Source organism: Aquila chrysaetos, chromosome 13 (assembly GCF_900496995.4).
Source record: "Aquila chrysaetos chrysaetos chromosome 13, bAquChr1.4, whole genome shotgun sequence".
Lineage (NCBI taxonomy): Eukaryota > Metazoa > Chordata > Aves > Accipitriformes > Accipitridae > Aquila > Aquila chrysaetos.
Genome location: NC_044016.1, coordinates 40,457,442 through 40,474,877, shown reverse-complemented (window position 1 = coordinate 40,474,877; position 17,436 = coordinate 40,457,442). Strand labels below are relative to the sequence as shown.

Below are 17,436 nucleotides of genomic sequence, written 5' to 3'. Positions count from 1 at the left end.
CGGCGATTGGCTTCGGGATGGGGGCGGCTGCGGAGAAGGCGGAGCGACAGGCGGTGAGGCGGCCGCCGATTGGTTCCCCCGGAGTGGAGGTGGGCGGGGAACGGCGGCGGGACGCTATGGCGGGCCGGGCGCTGCGCTGGGCCCGGGCACCGGCACCGGGCGCCCCTCACCTCCCCCAGGACAGGCCCTACCGGAGGCTTGAAGGCCACCGGGCGCCGCCATCACCGCGGTGACCGGCCCCGGTACTGCGGCCTCTGGAGAAGCATTTCTTACCGGAGACCGGCTGGACTCCACCACGGCGGCCGCCATCTTGCGGCAGCGACCGGACCCAGCTGCCCGTCTATGCTCCAACCTGCTAAAGGCGCTCCGCGTCCGTGACCTGGCGTTCGGAGCCTTGGGGACCGCACGCACACTCCCCCCCCGCCCCGTCCCCTTCACCTATCACCCACCCCAAGCTCGACGAGCCGCACGGAGGATATCTCCCCGCTGAGGAAGGCTGACGGTGCAGCCACGGCGAAGCTCTCCACACAGCTCCCGCTGACCGCGCAGCGCTTCCCGGTGCGAGGTGAGTGCGGGCAGGAGCGGGCCGCCATCACCCTGCCCGCTGGGCTGCTTGGAGGGTTCCCCGGGCACGGCGATGGCGGATTGTTTGGTGGCACCCGGGCCGATGCTGGCCGCTCTCCCCATAGAGCTGGAGCTCTTCAGCCCGGTCCGCATCTCCGAGAAGGCCCTGCTGCGCTTGCTGAGCCGTCCCGGTGTCATTCAGGAGATGAAGTTTGAGGAGAACAACGCTTCGCCCCGGAGCACTGCTACTTCATCCTCATCCTGCAGGTATGGCACCACCCGCCACCGGCTGCGCTGGGACCCGGCCGTGGCCGATCGGCCCCGTCTGTGTCCTCTCCTGGGTCCTGCCGTGATGTCTGCGCGGCACTGGGTGCTCTCTGCGCCTGTCAGGGCACGTTGAGGGGCGGCTGTGCCGGTGCCGAAGGCTGTCCCGTGCTGCGCAGGCTACAGGCAGCGCTCCCTTCTGCCTGCCCCAAGCTTCCTGCTCTCTGCAGGGCCGCATGGAGGTGGAGATCGGGAAGGAGAGCCTGAATTTTGAAAATGGAGCCTTCACCTGCTATGGCGTCTCTGCACTGGCACTGCTACCTGCAGGTGAGAGCCGCCAGCAGCACTGGAGCTCGGTCCCGGGGCGGCGCCGGACCCACTTGGCTGTTTTTTGGGGTGCAAAGGGAGATGCTCTTTGGCAGGTTCTGGCTCTCTGACACCATCCGCCATGTACCCGTCCCCGGCATCCAGAATCAGCAGCTGGGCTGTGCCAACTACGCCAGCTGCTCCTCGTACTGCCCCGGCTACAGCGTGCGGGTGCTCACTGACCTGCAGCTGGCCAAGGTAGGGGCTGGATCCGTCCCTCAAGGTCCTGCTGGGAGCCTGCCTCTGCCTCACCCGGCTTTTGGGAGCACCATGACCTGTGCCGAACTGCCCGCAGTCTCCTACCATCCCCGACCCTGCTGCCAGACCGTGGCTGTGCTGCGTGGCACTGACCCACTCTCCGCTCAGGTGATGCAGCCGCAGTTATCTCAGTGCCCTCGTGGCCTCCGGGCCCCGGAATCCAGCCAAGTCACCCAAAAGCATCGAGCCAAAAATCGTCCCCAGCAGCCAGCCCATGTTCCTCAGCCACCAGAACACCGCACCAGGCAGGGAGCCAGCACAGCAGCAGGATGGTGATGGCTGCCCCAGTAGCCGTGCCCAACTGGGAACCATGCCCTGGGCATGCTGGGGGGTTCTGGGGTGCTGGTGGGGCCACCTCCATCTCCGGTTCTTCTCGGCAGCGAGCAGATGAGGCTGGACCATGGCACGGCAGGGCAGAGCGGCTGTCAGGATGCCCGATTTGGGGTGCCCCCTGCGAGGCTCCCTCCTCCCCACTCGTAAGTCACACATCTCTCTCTCGCGTGTGTCTTGCCGCGTTTCCCCGGCTCGGAGGCTAACCGCCACCCCGGCACGGGCGCCGCGAGCTCAGCGGCTGCCGTTTCCTCTGCCGCAGGCGACACTAAAGCATCCCGGGGGGAAGCGGAGAGCCAGGGCCGAAGCCCTTCTGCCTCTTCGGCGTTCCCGGCTGCTCACCGGGGTGGGAGCCAGTGGCCGCAGCATGAGCCCTGCAGCGTTTCCTGGTTCAACAAAACACTATTTTCCCCATTTTTTGTGGTTTTTTGAGGAAATAAAAGCCACCGCAAGAGTGTGGGGTGTCTGTGCCTCCCTCCTGGCAGCAGAAAAATAGTGCTGTGGCCCCCCCGCTGCTGCCAGGCCCCCCCGCCGGTGGGTGAGCCCCGGCCCACGCCGGCACCTGCCGCAAGGGACAGAGAGGCGGAGTCGGCGTTCGGTGCCAGGAGCTTTGTTTATCCATCGCCGACCGGGTCCGGTGGCACCGTGTCTCCCGCGGCGCGGTGGCTCCGACTCTCCAGGCTCCGCCGTGTCCCCCTCAGGTATCCAACAGGTCCCGCACCGCCGGGTCGGCCACGTCGCGGGGTTGCCGACCCTTGGCGTCGCGGATGCCGGCCAACGCCGGGCTGTGCCGCAGGAAGAGGGCGCAGAGCTCCCCGGTGGCCTTGCTCAGCCGCCTGCGGGTGACACATCCGTCGTCGCCGGTGGCACGGCCGGAGGGGGGGGACAGGGGACATCCCCCCCCTACCGCCACCCACCTTGTGCAGGCTGGTACGGCCGTCCTCGTCGGTGGCAGCCGGGTCTGCGCCGTGGTCCAGCAAGAGCCGGGCGACGGCGAGGTGGCCGCAGTAGCTGGCGCGGTGCAGGGGGGTGGCACCCCCGGGCGTGCGGGCGTCGCAGCGGGCGCCCCGCTGCAGCAGCAGCCGGCAGACCCCCAGGTGCCCGTTGCGGCTGGCGTAGTGCTGGGGGGGGGAGCAGAAGCAGAGCAGGCAGGGGTGTGGGTGCGGGGGGGGGGTGTCTATCTGTTCCCCCGTACCCCCCCGACCTGCACCCACCCCCGTACCAGGGCCGTGTACCCCGCCAGGTCGGGCTGGCTGGGCTCCCCCCGCCGCTCCAGCAGCTGCAGCACCCGGGGCTCGTCCCCATCCCGCGCCGCCGACCAGATCCCTGCGGGGGGGGGGGACACACACGGGGACACGCCGTTAAGCAGGGAAGGACACCCCCCCCCCGCCACCCGTGTCCTGCCCGTACCCCCGGTCCGGCCCATCGCCCCCCCGGTCCCTTCACGCACCCCCGTGCCCTGCCTCTGCCCGTAACCCACACCCCTGCCCCCGGTCCCGCGTGTGTTGTTCCCCCCCCCGACCCCGCTCGAAGTCCATCTCGGGCAGGCTCTGGTGCACGCTGGGCACCGCCACCCGCGACGGGCAGCAGGGACCGGGCGGCGAACGGCGACCCGCCGCCATCGCCCGGGCCGGGATGGGCCGAGCGGGACCGAGGGAAGACGGGAAGGGCCGAAGGGAACCGAGGGGAGCCGAAGGGAGCCGAACGGCGACGAAGGGAGCCGAACGGCGCCGCTCTCCGAGCGCTAGGGCCGCCGCGCCGCCGCCAGGGGGCGCCGCTATGCCTGAGCGCTGCCCGGGCTGTGCCCGCCCCCCCCCCTCCCAGCGGGGGGGGCCGGGGCTCCCCCCCCCCCCAGCTATGGGGGGGCCCAGGCCTCACCCCCCCCGCTGTGGGGTCCCTGGGGATCACCCACACACACTTATGGGAGGCCCGGGCCTTCCCTCCCCACCGCCCCCGGCTGTGGGGTACCCAAGCCTCAACCCCCCCCCCCCCCAGCTATTAGGGGCCCAGGGCTCAGCCCCCCCCCCCCCCCCCAGCTCCAGGGGGGGCTCAGGGTTCCCCCCCCCCCCAGCCCCGCTTCCCACGCCCCGGGCAGCCCCTGGCCCCGCTCCCAGGTCCCCCCCCCCACCGGCTTCCCGGCAGGGCCTCCCCAGGGACACGCACACCCCCCCACACAACCCGCCCCGCTCTGACCCCCGGCATCCGGGGGGGTGCACGGGCATGGGGCCAGGCCTCAGGCCCCGGGGGGGGGGGGCGGCCGGTTCCCCCCCCCACTGCCCTGGGAACGGCGCCGCGATGCCCTTTTATAGCCCCGAGTGCGGCCTTTTTCCATGAGCTCAGCGGCCGGGGGGGGGCCCCAGCACCCTCCCCGCACCCCCCCAGCCAGCACCGGACACAGCCCCCGCGGGCTTTGCTTTCAATATAGAATTTTTTTTTTTTTACTCCTTTTTATTATTAATATAAAAATACTCACATATTTACAGCAAATAAATATATTTCAGTAACAAATAAATTACACTGGGGGGGGGGGGGTGTTATACAAAAGGGGCCCAGGCGGGCGGCGTGCAAGGGGGGGTGGCAGGCGGGTGGGGGGGGGTATTTACAACCAGGGCCGAGGGGGTACGAAGCCCTGGGGGGGCCAAGGGAGGGGTGGGGGCATTAGAAAAGTTCTCAGGAAGAAAAACCCGATCGGTTCTTAAATCGTCCCAAAAAAACATCCTGCGGCCGCTGCCCGGGGCAGGACGCGGTGCCCGGGGTGGGGTGGGGGGGCTCGGTGGTGCCCGGGTGGGGGGGCTCAGTGGTCCCCAAGGCCGGTGGCAGTCCCCGAGGTCGATCCCTTGCCCGGGACACGGTACCGAAGGCGGACGCGGTGACCAAGAGCAGCTCCGGTGCCCAAGGCGGGTGCCGGCGCCCCAAACGTGTGACGCGGTGCCGGTGCCACGGCCCCAAGGCGGGTGCCGGGGCGGCAGTCCCCGAAACGGGTACCAGCACTGGGGCGGCAGTCCCGTCCCCGAAACGGGTACCGGCACTGGGGCGGCAGTCCCGTCCCCAAGACAGGTGCCGGCACCGGCATCCCCGCAACGGGTGCCGGCGCCCGCGCTGCAGCCCCAAGTCGGGTGCTGGCGCCGAGGCGGCGGCCCCCGCGGTGGGTGCCGGCACCGGGGTCCCCGCGGCGGGTGCCGGGCCGGGCCCTGAGGTAGGTACGGCTGCTCGGCGGCGGGGAAGCCGCCCCACCGGCGGCTCAGACCGACGACTCTTCGGGGTTGGAGTCGGGCAGGGGCTGGCGCTGCTGCAGCTTGCGCCGCAGCTCCTCGGCCAAATCGGCGCAGGGCGGCCGCTCTTCGGCACCCAGCGCCAGGCGAATGTAGCCGTTGGAGGAGGAACCACGCAGGGGACCCAGGTGGATGCGGGTGGGCGAGTGGAGGGGCTGCCCGGGAATGGCGTTGGGCGGCGAGGCGGCGCCGGGGGGGCCGCCGTTGCGGCAGGTGGCGTGACCCGGCACGATTTTGAGCGAGCCGTCCGAGTAGTAGTAGCTGGCCGGGTCCCAGAGCTTCTCGTCCGAGTCGGAGGCGGCGCTGGGCACGAAGCGGGGACTGGGGGGCTCCTTGGGCAGCTCGATGGGGTACACCAGGGTGCTCTCGATGGCTTTGGCGCCTTTGCCCAGCTCCTCCCGCAACCGCCGCCAAAGCGAGAGCACCACCAGCACCAGCACCAGGCACAGGGCGCCCAGGCACACCGCCACCACCCACACCAGCCCCAGGCTCTCCAGCGGCGCCCGCGTCTCCAGCGGCACCCCGGGGCCGGCCAACACCGCCACTTGGTACACCTCGCCGCCCAAACGGGCGCCCTGTTCCTCCGAAAAGCAACGGTACGTGCCGCTGTGCTGCGCTCCGGCTCCCGGCACCACCAGAGCCCGCAGGCGGGCGTCGTGCAGCACCAGCGCCTGCTCGGCCGCCAGCGCCCGGCCCTCGAAGGTCCACAGCGCCTGCGCCAGGTTGGAGCCCAAACGGCACGTCAGCACCAGGTCGGTGCCCGCCACCACCGTCACGTTTTTGGGGGTGATGGGCCCTGCGGGAGAGGGGACCGAGTCAGGACGGGAAGCGTAAAGAGGGGGGGGGGTGCACGGCTCCCCCCTCTCCTGGCTCCACGCAGCACCGGGGGGGGGGGATCTTGCCTTGCTTGGCCACCTGCGGCAGGGTACAGGCACGGGTGTCGGAGCTCAGCACGTCCTGGACCAGCTGGGACCTGCGGAAGGAGGCGGCGGAGGTGAGGGGGGGACCCCGTGCCGCGGCGGGGTGTCCCCCCCCTCCCCAGGAAACCCCCTTACCCGTTGAGGCCGTCGGTGCGGACGCAGAGGCTGGCGTTGCGGCTCCAGGCGCAGTAGGGATCCCGGGCGAGGACGCAGTCCGTGCACGACTGGTAGCGGCCGCAGTCGGCCAGGGGCAACTGGGCCACCTGGAAACGGGAGCCGGCGAAGAGCAGCTTCTGCGAGGGCAGGGAGAACGGGCGAGGTGACACGGCGAGGTGACACCAGGAGGTGACACCCGGGGCGCCAGCCCCTTCCCCGTGGCACCGCTCACCTTCCGACCGGCCAGGACCAGGCTCTCCACGGGCTGCGCCGGCTCGAAAACCTGCAGCTCCTCGACCAGATGGACGCGAGCGCCCAGGTTCAGCGCCTTGTGCACCCAGCCGTCACCTACGGGTCACGGCAGGCGGTGAGGGACGTCCCCACGCCAGGAGCCCTCCGCGCTCCCCTCCCCAGCTTCCCCCCCAACCCCGGCGGGTACCTGTGCCGATGAAGAGCACCTCGTAGACGGTGCCGTCCAGCCCGGGCACTCGGTCTACCACCAGCTGGGTGAAGTTGGCGTCTTTCTTGAGGAGAAGCGGGCGCCCACGGTGGGGCAGGATGGGCTCATCCATCAGCGGGTGCTTCTTGGCGAAGTTGAGGGTGTTGTCAGGCAGCTCGAGGGAGCTGGCGAAGCCGTTCCGGCGGTGCCAGTCGGTGATGCACTGGGGAAGGAAGGCACTGTCAGCTGCGCGGCCAGATCCCGCGCCCTCTTCTACCCTCCTACCCCCGGTGCCGGCACTCACCGCGCCGGGACGGGGGCTCGGCACCTCATCCGAGTACCGGCCCCACTTCTGCGCCTGCTCCCGGTATTCCTTGTAGGGCCCCTCGAACGCCTTCTTCACCTCCAGGATGTGGTACTGGCAAATAGCCGAGACATCTACGTCCCCCCTGCACGGGACGGGGAAGGTTTTTAGGGGGAGCCACCGGTCACGGGGAACCCCAGGGCTGCCATGTCCCTGTGCACTCACCAGCGGGCCTGGAAGACCCCGAAAAAGGTGGTGTCCTGCCAATCGGCCCCCGGCAGGGTGAAGACAGCCTGGAGGCGGTTGAAGTGGAGCTGCTGCTCGGGCGCTGAGCACACCAAGCGAGCCTTCAGGAAGGTCGTCCACTTCTTCTGCAACGTGCGGGCACCACCGACGTCTCCCTGGGGACCCAGCCACATCAAGACAGGGCCACCGCGCTCACCAGCGGAGCGAAGCCACGCCGGGACAGCGTCCCCGGCACGGATTGTCCCCTCCCTGTACCTTGCAGACCCGCGCCACGCGGGCCACCACCTGCTCCGCGTAGCAGTCGTACTCCACCGCCCGCTCGCTGAAGAAGAAGTAAACCTTGTCGTCATCCCCGGTGCTGCTGGCCGCGCTCTCCTGCACGTAAGCCGAAGCCACGAAGTGGGGCTCTGCAGAGGAGGGGGGGCGGAAAGGGGAGGATAACGCCGTGCCGGGGGGGGGGCGGTGGTGCCCGTGTCGTGTCCCCCCACATCCCCCCGCCCCTACCGTTCAGCCAGGAGGTGAGATACTCCGTCTTCATGGAGTAGTGGGGGCCCAGGTTGCGGAGGATGACAGGCTCCGTGCCCAGAAAGTTGTTGAATGTGGCCGAGTACAGCTCCCCATCTGTGAGACAAGGGTTTAGGGAGGGGGGCTGGGGGGTGCAGCGGGCACCCGTCCAACCCCAGCGGGTGCCCGGCGCTGCCACCTACCCACGATGAGGCCAGTGTGTCCCTTGGTGGGGTCGTACGGACACTTCCCCTTGCCATCCTCAAAAGCCACTTGGTCCAGGGTGAAGCCAGACAGTTCCTGTGGAGCACAGGAGTGGGTGGGGGTCCCGACCTCCTCCCCGGTTCATGTCCCCCCACACCCAGACCAGCCCCAGGCACAGGGACACCTCCCCAGATGACCCTTCTGGGGACAGGGACACCCCTGGATCATGCTCCTGGGCACAGGGACACCCCCCAGATGACCCTTCTGGGACAGGGACAGCCCTGGATGACCCCTTATGGGGACAAAGACACCCCTAAATGATGCTCCCAGGGACAGGGACACCCCTGGACCACCCTCCTGGGCACAGGGACACTCCCCAGTGACCCCCCTGGGCACAGCGGCACCCCGGACGACCCTCCTGTGGACAGAGACACCCCCCCAGATGACCCCACTGGGCACAGGGACACCCCTAACAATGCTCCAAGGGGACAGGGGACACCCCCAGACCACCCTCATGGGAACAAGGCCACCCCTGAATGACACCCCTAGGGACGGGGACACCCCTAGATGATGCTCCTGAGGCCGGGGGCTGTCCTGGACCTCATCCCCAGGGGCAGGGGGGGTGAACCAGGGCCTGACAGGTTTTGGGGGGGGGTCCCCCCCGGGGACCGCACTCACGATGTAGGTGCACTTGGGCTGGAAGGCATAGGTGCCGCAGGCGTAGAGGTGAGAGCTGTTGTAGCTCTGCAGGAAGCGCACGTAGTTGAAGCAATCGGTCTGGGGGGGGGGGGAAAAGCAGCCGGTTAAGGGGGTGGCAGCAGAGGGGGGGGACACACACCGGGGTGCCCTTTAACCCCCCCACTGCGGCCACGGCACCCGTGCCCCCCACCTGGTTATTCTTGCCCTTCTGGATGCACTCGGCTTTCTTGTCCACGGGGGCTTCCCAGGAGATCTGGGGACAGAATTAAGAGTCAGTGGGCTGGAAACAACTGCCCCCCCCCCCCAATATTTCCCCCTCTGGGGGTCCCCTGGGACCTCACCGCCGCCTTGAGCTCCACGGTGCCGGTGGCCAGGGCAAAGACGGCCTCGCGGGCGCCCACGTAGAGCAGCGCCTCGGCCTCGTCCAGCGTCAGCGTCAGGTAGTGCGAGACCCCCCCCTGCGAGAAGCGCTTGGCCACGTCCTTCAGCTCTGCGGGGTTTGGGGAGGGGGACATGGGGGGGACATCAGGGCGAGGCCACCGTCGGCCCCGCGATCGGTCCCTCCCAGGGTGGGCACTGCGGGCACCCCCAGGGCACCCGCAGCCCCCCCCCCCAACTGCACCCCACTGCCGGAAGCCCCCCGGCCCCGGCACCGCACAAAGGGCTCTTTGTCACCGAAGCAGGCGCTGGCAGCGCCGGACGAACACAGCGGCCTTTGGAGAGACCCCGCGCCCCCCCCCCCGTGCCCCCCCGCCCGCCCCCAGGCCCCGCAGAAAGGCCCCATTGACGGGGGAGACGCCAGGGCCCCCGGGCAGGGACGGGGACGCGGGGCTGGCACGGCATGGGGACGGCACGGGGACGGCACGGGGACGGCACGGGGACGCGGGGCGCTGGCACGGCCAAGGGATGGGGGTCTCGGGCACGGGCACGGCATGGGGACAGGGGACACGGCATGAGGACGGTGGCACGGTGCAGGGGTAGAGGACGTGGGGCACTGCCACCGCAGAGGGACGGGGGAATGGGGCAAGGGACGGGGACGCAGGGCACGGCAAAAGGGACAGGGACGCCAGTGCTGGCACGGCACAGGGATAGGGACACGGCGCACGGCACAGATGGGGACACAGGGTGCTGGCACAGGACAGGGACACGGAGGGTGCTGGCACGGCTAAAGGATGGCATCTCAGGGCGCTGGCACAGCAAAGGGCTGGGGACGGGGGCGATGGCAGGGCACGGGGACAGGGGACGCGGCAGAGGGCTGGGGACAGGGGTTACGGCAGGGCACGGGGACAGGGGACGCGGCAGAGGGCTGGGCACGGCGGCGATGGCAGGGCACGGGGACAGGGGACATGGCAGAGGGCTGGGCACGGCGGCGATGGCAGGGCACGGGGACAGGGGACATGGCAGAGGGCTGGGCACGGCGGCGATGGCAGGGCACGGGGACAGGGGACATGGCAGAGGGCTGGGCACGGCGGCGATGGCAGGGCACGGGGACAGGGGACGCGGCAGAGGGCTGGGCACGGCGGCGATGGCAGGGCACGGGGACAGGGGACATGGCAGAGGGCTGGGCACGGCGGCGATGGCAGGGCACGGGGACAGGGGACGCGGCAGAGGGCTGGGCACGGCGGCGATGGCAGGGCACGGGGACAGGGGACGCGGCAGAGGGCTGGGGACGGCGGCGATGGCAGGGCACGGGGACAGGGGACGCGGCAGAGGGCTGGGGACGGCGGAGATGGCAGGAGACCCTGGGTGCTGGCACAGCACAGGGACACGGGGCAGCGTCTCTGCGTGTCCCCCCTCTGCTCTCGCAGAACCCCCGGTTTTGGGGCCACTGACCCGGGGGGGGGGGGGAGAGTCCCCACAGTGCTGACAAGCTGGTGGGGGGACAAAAGCCGCCCGAGGTGGGGACGACGACAGCCCCAGCGCGTCACCCCAGTGTCGGTGAGGGACGGGATCGACGCGCCCACCTGCTGGGCCTCAGTTTCCCCAACCTGCGCCCCTCTCCCTGGGGACCCCTGGGGGGGGGGCACACGGTACTCACCCGCGTAGGGGACGGTTTTTCGGGGCACGGCGCTCCACGAGGACCCCGGGGTGGCGGCAGCGGTGGCGAGGGCCAGCAGCGAGGCGAGGGCCAGCAGCCGGTGGGGGGCCATGGCGCCGGGGAGGGGGGGGGACGCACGGCCTGGTGGGGTGGGGGGGGAGGGACACGCCCGGCCCCCGTTAGGGTTACGGGGCATCGACGCCAGCGGAGACGGCATCACGCGGGCGGCGCGGGGACAAGGCGGGCATTGAGGGCCGCGCGTCACGAGGCCGAGGGCACCCCACGCAGCGGAGCTGGGGGGGGACACTCGCGGGTCCCTGATTTGCTGCCCCCCCCCGCCTCGCCACGGTCCCTCCTCCGGCCGTGACGAGTCACCGGGGGGGATCCACGGAGAAGGAAACGGGCCCTTCCGCTTCCCACCCCACCCGGGCGGCCACCACCTCACCCGCGTCCTGCCCTGGGACCCCTCGGTGTCCTGGGGCGGGTGCCCCCCGCTGTCGTTCCCCCCCCCCTCAAGCCGGGCAGGATGCGACCGGGCGAGCGGGCGGCCGGGAATTGTTCTGCCCTGCTCTGCGGGAAGCAGGAAGCCGGGGGGGGGGGTCCGGGGGGGGCCCTGCGCCGGCTGGGGAAGGATTTCCGGGAGGGTGGGGGGCCGGGAACGGGTCCCCCGCAGGCGTGGGAATGGGGGACGCCCCGGCAAGGCTGCCCGTGGCGGGTGGGGGGGCTGCAGGCAGGGGCCTGCCGGTGCCACGGGCATGGCTGGGGTGCCACAGGCACGGTCGGGGGGCCACGGGCACGGTTGAGGTGCCACGGGGACAGCTGGTGTGCCATGCACACGGGCAGCGTGTCGCAGGCATGGTCAGGGTGCCACGGGTGCAGCTGGGGTGCCACAGGCACGGTCAGGGTGCCACGGGCACGGCCACGGTGCCACGGGCACGGTCAGGGTGCCACGGGGACAGCTGGTGTGCCATGCACACGGGCAGCGTGTCGCAGGCATGGTCAGGCTGCCACGGGTGCAGCTGGGGTGCCACAGGCACGGTCAGGGTGCCACGGGCATGGCCAGGGTGCCATGGGCACAGTCGGGGTGCCATGGTCATGGCCAGTGTGCCACGGGCACAGTCGGGGTGCCACGGGCACAGCTGGGGTGCGACAGGCATGGCCAGGCTGCCATGGGCACAGCCGGGGTGCCACAGGCACAGTTGGGGTGTCGTGGTCACGGCCAGGCTGCCGTGGGCATAGCTGGGGTGCCACGGGCACGGCCAGGGTGTCACGGGCACGGCCAGGGTGTCACGGGCACGGCCGGAGTGCCACAGGCATGGTCGGGGTGCCACGAGGACAGCCGATGTGCCATGGGCACGGCCGGGGTGTCACGGGCATGGCCGGAGTGCCACGGGCATGGCCGGGGTGCCACGAGGACAGCCGATGTGCCATGGTCACAGCCGGGGTGCCACGGTCACGGCCCTGGGGACAAAAGCACGGCCAGGGTGCCACAGGCCATGGCCAGGGCGCCACGGTCACGGCCGGGGTGCCGCGGGCACAGCCGGGGTGCCAAAAGCGGGGACAGGCACCGTCAGGGTCCCCCGGGCACGGCCGGGGTGCCAGGGGCAGGACGGGGTCCCCGGGGTCCCCGCTTTCGGTGCCGGATGCCCGGGGGTCCCGTGGGGGGACCGGGGTGCCGCGGCCCCGCGGCGGTGCCATGCCGGGGCGGGGGGGGGGTACCCCCGCGGCGACGGACATCCCCGCTGGACGAGCCCACCCGGCGTCCGCGGGTGGGGGCAACCTCCCCGCCGCGCCCCGCTGCCCCGCGCGTGGGGGCCGGCACCGGCCGCCCGTACCGACGGGGCGGGGTGGGGGAACCGGTGCAGCGACGGATCGGGGCGGCCCGCCGTTACCGGAGGGGGGGGTCCGTCCCCCACAGCGGCGCGGGGAGGGGGGTGGGGGCGCGATGCCGCCGGGGGGGTGCCGGTCCCGATCGCCGGTACCGGGAGGAACAAAGCGCCTCCCCCTCCTCCCCCCGCCCCCGCGGCTCCGCCACAACAATACCGGGGCGGGGCGGGGGGGGGGGGGGCCGGGCCGGGCCCGGCGGGGGCGGAGGTGGCGGGGGGGGGGTGCGTGGGGGGGCGGCGGTGGGGGGGGGGGGGGTGAGGCCCGCACTCACCTCGGGCGCGGGGCGGGCGGCCCGGCCGGGGCGGCGGGAGGCGGCGGCGGCGGCGGGTCGGGGCGGCGGCGGGTGCGCGCCGCGCGGCTCCGCTCGGCCCCGCCCCGGCCCTGACGTCACGGCCGGGCCGCGGCCAGCGGGTTCGGCTCGGCTCGGCTCCGCTCGGGTCCGCTCGGGTCAACCCGGCCCCCCCCCGGAGCCGGTCCGCGCCCAGCCCACGCTAACGGGGGGGCTCCGAACCCCCGACGCCCTTTCGGGGTGCCGACGGCCACCAGGGCCGCCCACCCCAACAGCCCGGCAGGCGCAGGAGGAGCTGGGGGGCGTTTATTGGGTAGGGGGGTGCCCCGGGGGACCCCGGGACCCCCCAGCCCTAGGCCAGCATCTCCTGCCACTTGACGTAGAGGAGGGCGGCCAGGCCCTTGAGCTGGGTTCGGAAGAGGAGCCCGCTGCCCTCGCGCAGCCCCCTCCCAAAATGCCGGTCCAGCTGGGCGCAGAGCTGCTCCAGGTGACCCTGTGGGGACAGGCAGCAAGGGGGGGGGGGGTGTCAGGGACACGGTGGACCCCCCCCACCCCACCATAGGTCCCCCACGCAGGGCCCGGTGCTCACCCGCTGCTCGGCCGGCGGGTGCTCGGAGCCCACCACGTTGCTGGCGAGGAGGAGGAGGCTGTAGCTCAGGTAGCAAGCCTGCGGGTGGGAGCGGGCACGGGGGCTCACCGAAAGGGGTGCGGGGCAACCCCGGCGCCCGTTTTCCATCGAGGGGAGCACCCACCTCCTGGTCAGCGTCCTCCGGCTCCTCCAGGCCCCCGGCGAGCACCAGACGTCGCAGGGTATCCGGCTGCGCCAGCACCAGGAACCGGCCCAGCGCCTGCAGCTTGGGGGAAAGCGGGTGTCAGGGCGCCCGCACCCCGTGCCAGAGCTCACGGTGGGCGCCGGAGCCCCGGCACGGTCCCACCTCGGCGCACCCACCTCTGCGTGCGCCTCGGGGGGCGGCACGGTGCCCGGCGGCTCCCTCAGCAGCCGGGCCATGGCATGAAGGCTCAGGTGCCGGCGAAGCTCCCTGGGAAGAAGGGGAAGAGTGTGAGGGAGGGTCCGGCACGTGCCCGCGTGCCCGTCACCGCCATCGCCCGGTGCCGTCCGCGCAGCGCCGGCGTGGCCCCGGTGCCCTCCGGACACCCGTGGCGAGGGGCGGTGGTGCCGGCAGCCGGATCCTGCCCGCTTTGTGCCTGTGCGACCGTCTGGAATAAAGGAATTAGAGGCAGACGCATCCCAGCCCGCCCGGCCCTGGCACGGTGCCGCGGGGCCGTGCCAGCTCCCGCCGGGCTCCCCGTCACCAATCCGCGGGGCGCGGGTGGCACGGGACGCCTGGCGGGCCATCGCTGCCAGCTCTGCCTGGCATCCCACCCGGTTGCGGCGCTGCGGGCAGGGACGTACCTGCCCCTGCTCGTGAGGTCCGGCAGCAGCCGCAGGAGGGCAACCAGGTTGTGGTGGTGCCGAGAAAGCTGGCAGAGGGACAGGCAGAGGGCAGGCAGCTGGGGAGAGAGGGAAACGCTGCGGGCAGAGCCCTCGGGGAGGGGTGCGGAGGGTGGGCACGGGGCGAAGGGATCCCCCCCTGCCCTGGGTACCTGCTCCTGCCAGTCCCGGATGCCCTCCAGCAGGCAGTGCAGGAGGTGCTGCAGTTCGGGCAGGGGCTGGCAGCGCAGCGCCCGGTCGAGGCCGAGGAAGGAGAGGAGGGTGATGAGAGCCAGGCGGGCGCTGTCGGCGTAGCGGCACGGCTGGGTGACCACGCACAGCGCCAAGAACTGGAGGGGGAAGGTGGCGTGTCACCGAGGAGCCCCCGAAACCCACCGTGGGGACGTCCCCACTGGGGCAGGGACAAGGCTGGCACGGCCGGTGGCAGCCCCAGCGGGTGCCCCTCCAGGAGCTGGCATCAGCACTGTCCACCCAATTAGCAGGGCAGAGATAATGAAGGCGCAACATTGCCGGCGCGGGCAGCTGGCTCCCACCTTGCAGATGTCACCGAGCTGCGTCACCAGGGCCAGCGTGCTGGTGGCATCGGGGCTCGCCTGTCTCGGGGAGCAGGATGGATCCAGGTTCCTGGAAGGAGCAGAAAGGGTTGGCAGGGGGGCTGGCAGGGTGGGCAGCACCCTCCTGCCCGCTGTACCGGGGCTCACCTCCTCTCCGTGGGGCACAGCTCGGGGGGCAGCAGGCGCTGGCGGTACAGGGGACTCAGGTCAGCGCCAAGACGGGTGAAAGCCCAACCGATCTCCTGCACCGTGGGGCACCAGGGCTCGCCTGCGGGCAAGGGGACGGTGAGAGCGGGCAGGGGTTTGGGGGGCACCCTGGCGAGGCAGCCCCGCACCCGCCCCGCGCTCACCCCCGGTGCTCAGCCAGATCTCCCACAGCGCCTGGGAAGCGTTGGTCATGTCCGGGCAGAGGGTCATCAGCTGCCGAAACAAAGAAGGGGTGACCGGGGTGTCACCCCGGGAGGAGGGGGCACCCTCTTGCGACGGTGGCTTACCTGGAAGAGCCAGCGCAGGACAGGCAGCGGGCAGGTGGGCGCGCAGCGGTAGAGCAGGCTGAGGCCCCCGTTGCGGACAAAAGCTGCCTGGCAGGCAGGCGAGTTGCTGGGGGAGGGACGGGGGGGGGTGAGCAGGGCTCTGCCTGCATCCCCTGTCCCCCCCACCGTCACCCCGATACGTCCTGCCCACCCCCTGCCCAGCGCTCACCACAGGAAGAACCCCTCCAACACGCTCTGAGGCTGCAGCCCCTGGGTGTCCAGGGTGGGTGCCGGTGCCGGGTGGGCGCAGAAGACGGGCTCCCCGGGGTGGACGGCGGGGATGAATCTGGGTTTCGTGGTGAAGTGGGCCAGGAGATCCCTGCGGGCGGGAGGACGGCGTCGGGTGGGGAGTGGGCACCGTGCGGACCCCCCTAACCCTCCACCCGGGCACAGCTGGCAGGGGTACCTGTACTCCTCGGGCAGCTGGGTGTCCTCGTCTGGGGACTCGGAGGCACTGGCGTCATCCACGTGCACCCCGGCCAGGCCGGCCTGCAGCATGGCTGCCTGGCTCTGCTCCCTGGCGCGGGGGCGGTTAGGGCAGGGCAAGAGCACCCCAGGATGCCCAGCACAGCCCCCATGCCCATTCCCGTGCCCAGGGTGGGGTACCAGCCTTACCTCTTCTCCCGGATCAGTGAATCCAGGCTGTTGGCAAGCGGATCCGGCTGTGGGCACACAACCTGGGCAACAGAGCAAGGGAACGGTGAGTTTTCAGCAGGTACCACAACACTCAGTGGGCGCCGAGAAGTCCCCAAGGACCCCCCAATGCCTGGGCACCCACCCTCAGGCAGGGACCTACCCGCTGGTGGTCCGCAGAGCTCAGGGGCTCGTCCCCTGCTAGCAGCATATCCTTCAGTGGGATCAGGTCATCGTCCTCGCTGTCTGTGGGGGACACCGTCCCCCCCGTCGTGCCCGGCAGGTGCCCCCCAAAGCTCCTGCCTGCCTGCTGCGGCACTGTCCCAGCTGCAGGGCGCTGCCCATGGTTGGCCTCACCCCCCAGGGACCTCACAGCTGCCTCTGGCAGCACTGGGACATGCCCGGAACTGTCCGGTGCCACCTGGCATTGTGGGGAGCCTTGGCTGGCCTCATCCTGCTGGTTGGCATGGGGCTGAGCAGGGCCAGGAGGCTGCTGCCCTCTGCTCACCCGTTTCCTGGTGCCAGGAGACTTCTTGGGGCGCTGGGGAGCTGTGGGGACAGCACAGGGGTCACCACAGATCCCCTTGCAGCTCAGGGAGAGCCGTGGGGACAATGTGGGGGTGACCGGGGGCCCCCTTGGGGCAGGGGGAGGGCCATGGGGACAATGGTGACCAAGCCTCCCACCCCTCCTTGGGGCATGGGGGCTGTGGGGACAACCCAGGGGTGACCAGGTCCCTGCCTTGGGGTGCCAGGGGACTGTGGGGACAATGCAGGGGTGACCAGGGGCCCCCTTGGGACACAGGGAGGGCTGTGAGAACAATGTGGGGGTGACTGGGGGCTCCCTTGGGGCACAGGGAGGGCTGTGGGGGCAACACAGGGTGACCAGGGCCCTCCTTGGGGTGCTAGGGAACTGTGGGGACAATGTGGGGGTGACCAGGGGCCCCCTTGGGGCACAGGGAGGGCTGTGGGGACAACACAGGGGTGACCAGGCCACCCCCCCCTTGAGGCATAGGGTCTGTGGGGACAACATGGGGGTGACCGGGGCCCCCCCTGGGGCACCGTGGGGTCCACAGGAGGGTCACGGCTCCCCTCACACCGGTCCCTGGCACAGGGCCACGCTCACCTCGTGCCCTGCCGGCGCCCCGTGGGCGGTGGGAGACCCGGGGAGGGCTGTTGGCGGGTGGGGGGCCTGGGGGCCAGGGCTCCCAACAGGCCGGGGGGCGGCGGGGCGATGGGGCGGCCCACCCGGAGGTTCTTGAGGGCACGGAGCTGCTGGTAGCGCTGGAGGCTGGCCTGGAAGCCATAGCTGAAGAGCCCCGAGCGGGGTATGCGGGCGGAGGAGAGGGGGATCTGGTACCAGCGCAGCCCCTCGGGGTGGGGGGCCATGGCCAGGCCCGGCGCCCCTCAGGGGAGACCCCGAAATGGCGGCGAAGCGCCCGCCATGGCGACGTGGGCGGGGCTGTGAAAAAAAGGCGGGGCTTGCGCTGGGGAGAGCCAATAGGAGGCGGGCGGGCCCGGAGGTG

The 17,436-nt window shown here is 71.4% G+C and overlaps 4 protein-coding genes across 7 annotated transcripts; 1 reads left to right on the top strand and 3 right to left on the bottom strand.

The window, feature by feature from the left end:
• Window positions 1-65: 65 nt before the first annotated feature.
• LOC115350042 lies at window positions 66-2,237 on the top strand. 3 transcript variants are annotated; one of them, XM_030035130.2, is made up of 6 exons: window positions 67-565; window positions 690-831; window positions 1,059-1,392; window positions 1,561-1,697; window positions 1,833-1,928; window positions 2,045-2,237. In XM_030035130.2, the coding sequence occupies exons 3-6, from the start codon at window positions 1,105-1,107 to the stop codon at window positions 2,052-2,054; spliced, it is 531 nt and encodes a 176-aa protein (XP_029890990.1). In that variant the 5' UTR covers window positions 67-565; window positions 690-831; window positions 1,059-1,104; the 3' UTR covers window positions 2,055-2,237. The 3 variants fall into 3 exon arrangements, with proteins under 3 accessions (XP_040984109.1, XP_029890990.1, XP_029890989.1); XM_030035129.2 differs by having other exon boundaries at window positions 1,059-1,697; XM_041128175.1 differs by having other exon boundaries at window positions 66-831; window positions 1,059-1,697.
• Window positions 2,238-2,376: 139 nt separating this feature from the next.
• Window positions 2,377-4,001, bottom strand: ANKRD39 (ankyrin repeat domain 39). Its single transcript, XM_030035131.2, is given in 5 exon segments — window positions 2,377-2,596; window positions 2,598-2,618; window positions 2,700-2,903; window positions 3,005-3,108; window positions 3,305-4,001. Coding segments are annotated over 5 exon segments (546 nt in total). The 5' UTR covers window positions 3,405-4,001; the 3' UTR covers window positions 2,377-2,479.
• Window positions 4,002-4,911: 910 nt separating this feature from the next.
• SEMA4C (semaphorin 4C) lies at window positions 4,912-12,749 on the bottom strand. 2 transcript variants are annotated; one of them, XM_030035126.2, is made up of 15 exons: window positions 12,723-12,749; window positions 10,565-10,705; window positions 8,868-9,016; window positions 8,717-8,779; window positions 8,506-8,604; window positions 7,827-7,923; window positions 7,624-7,740; window positions 7,375-7,526; window positions 7,099-7,274; window positions 6,874-7,018; window positions 6,570-6,792; window positions 6,363-6,478; window positions 6,110-6,267; window positions 5,957-6,027; window positions 4,912-5,850 (listed from the first exon to the last, which is right to left on the bottom strand). In XM_030035126.2, exons 2-15 carry the CDS (start codon window positions 10,674-10,676, stop codon window positions 5,024-5,026), a joined length of 2,505 nt encoding a protein of 834 aa, XP_029890986.1. In that variant the 5' UTR covers window positions 10,677-10,705; window positions 12,723-12,749; the 3' UTR covers window positions 4,912-5,023. The 2 variants fall into 2 exon arrangements, with proteins under 2 accessions (XP_029890986.1, XP_029890984.1); XM_030035124.2 differs by lacking the exon at window positions 12,723-12,749 and having other exon boundaries at window positions 10,565-12,387.
• A 280-nt stretch (window positions 12,750-13,029) lies between these two features.
• FAM178B (family with sequence similarity 178 member B) lies at window positions 13,030-17,299 on the bottom strand. Its single transcript, XM_041128246.1, has 16 exons — window positions 17,037-17,299; window positions 16,422-16,462; window positions 16,077-16,159; window positions 15,896-15,957; window positions 15,687-15,797; window positions 15,450-15,599; window positions 15,242-15,347; window positions 15,098-15,167; window positions 14,895-15,015; window positions 14,727-14,817; window positions 14,346-14,522; window positions 14,155-14,252; window positions 13,690-13,780; window positions 13,493-13,594; window positions 13,330-13,407; window positions 13,030-13,233 (listed from the first exon to the last, which is right to left on the bottom strand). The coding sequence occupies exons 1-16, from the start codon at window positions 17,297-17,299 to the stop codon at window positions 13,093-13,095; spliced, it is 1,785 nt and encodes a 594-aa protein (XP_040984180.1). The 3' UTR covers window positions 13,030-13,092.
• Between the last annotated feature and the right edge of the window lie 137 nt (window positions 17,300-17,436).

What these genes read in the sequence shown, in the direction of transcription:
- LOC115350042 (XM_041128175.1), top strand. Translation starts at nt 1,105, where the DNA reads ATGGAGCCTTCACCTGCTATGGCGTCTCTGCACTGGCACTGCTACCTG. An exon ending in CCACCAGAACACCGCACCAG is followed by an intron (nt 1,698 to 1,832) that starts GCAGGGAGCCAG and finishes TCTTCTCGGCAG; the next exon opens with CGAGCAGATGAGGCTGGACC.
- SEMA4C (XM_030035124.2), bottom strand. Translation starts at nt 11,321, where the DNA reads ATGCCCGTGGCACCGGCAGGCCCCTGCCTGCAGCCCCCCCACCCGCCA. An exon ending in TCTCACCTCCTGGCTGAACG is followed by an intron (nt 7,527 to 7,623) that starts GTAGGGGCGGGG and finishes CCTCCTCTGCAG; the next exon opens with AGCCCCACTTCGTGGCTTCG. An exon ending in GCCGCAGGTGGCCAAGCAAG is followed by an intron (nt 5,851 to 5,956) that starts GCAAGATCCCCC and finishes CCTCTCCCGCAG; the next exon opens with GGCCCATCACCCCCAAAAAC.
- FAM178B (XM_041128246.1), bottom strand. Translation starts at nt 17,299, where the DNA reads ATGGCCCCCCACCCCGAGGGGCTGCGCTGGTACCAGATCCCCCTCTCC. An exon ending in GCTCTGCGGACCACCAGCGG is followed by an intron (nt 15,958 to 16,076) that starts GTAGGTCCCTGC and finishes TCTGTTGCCCAG; the next exon opens with GTTGTGTGCCCACAGCCGGA. An exon ending in CAGCTGCCCGAGGAGTACAG is followed by an intron (nt 15,600 to 15,686) that starts GTACCCCTGCCA and finishes TCCCGCCCGCAG; the next exon opens with GGATCTCCTGGCCCACTTCA.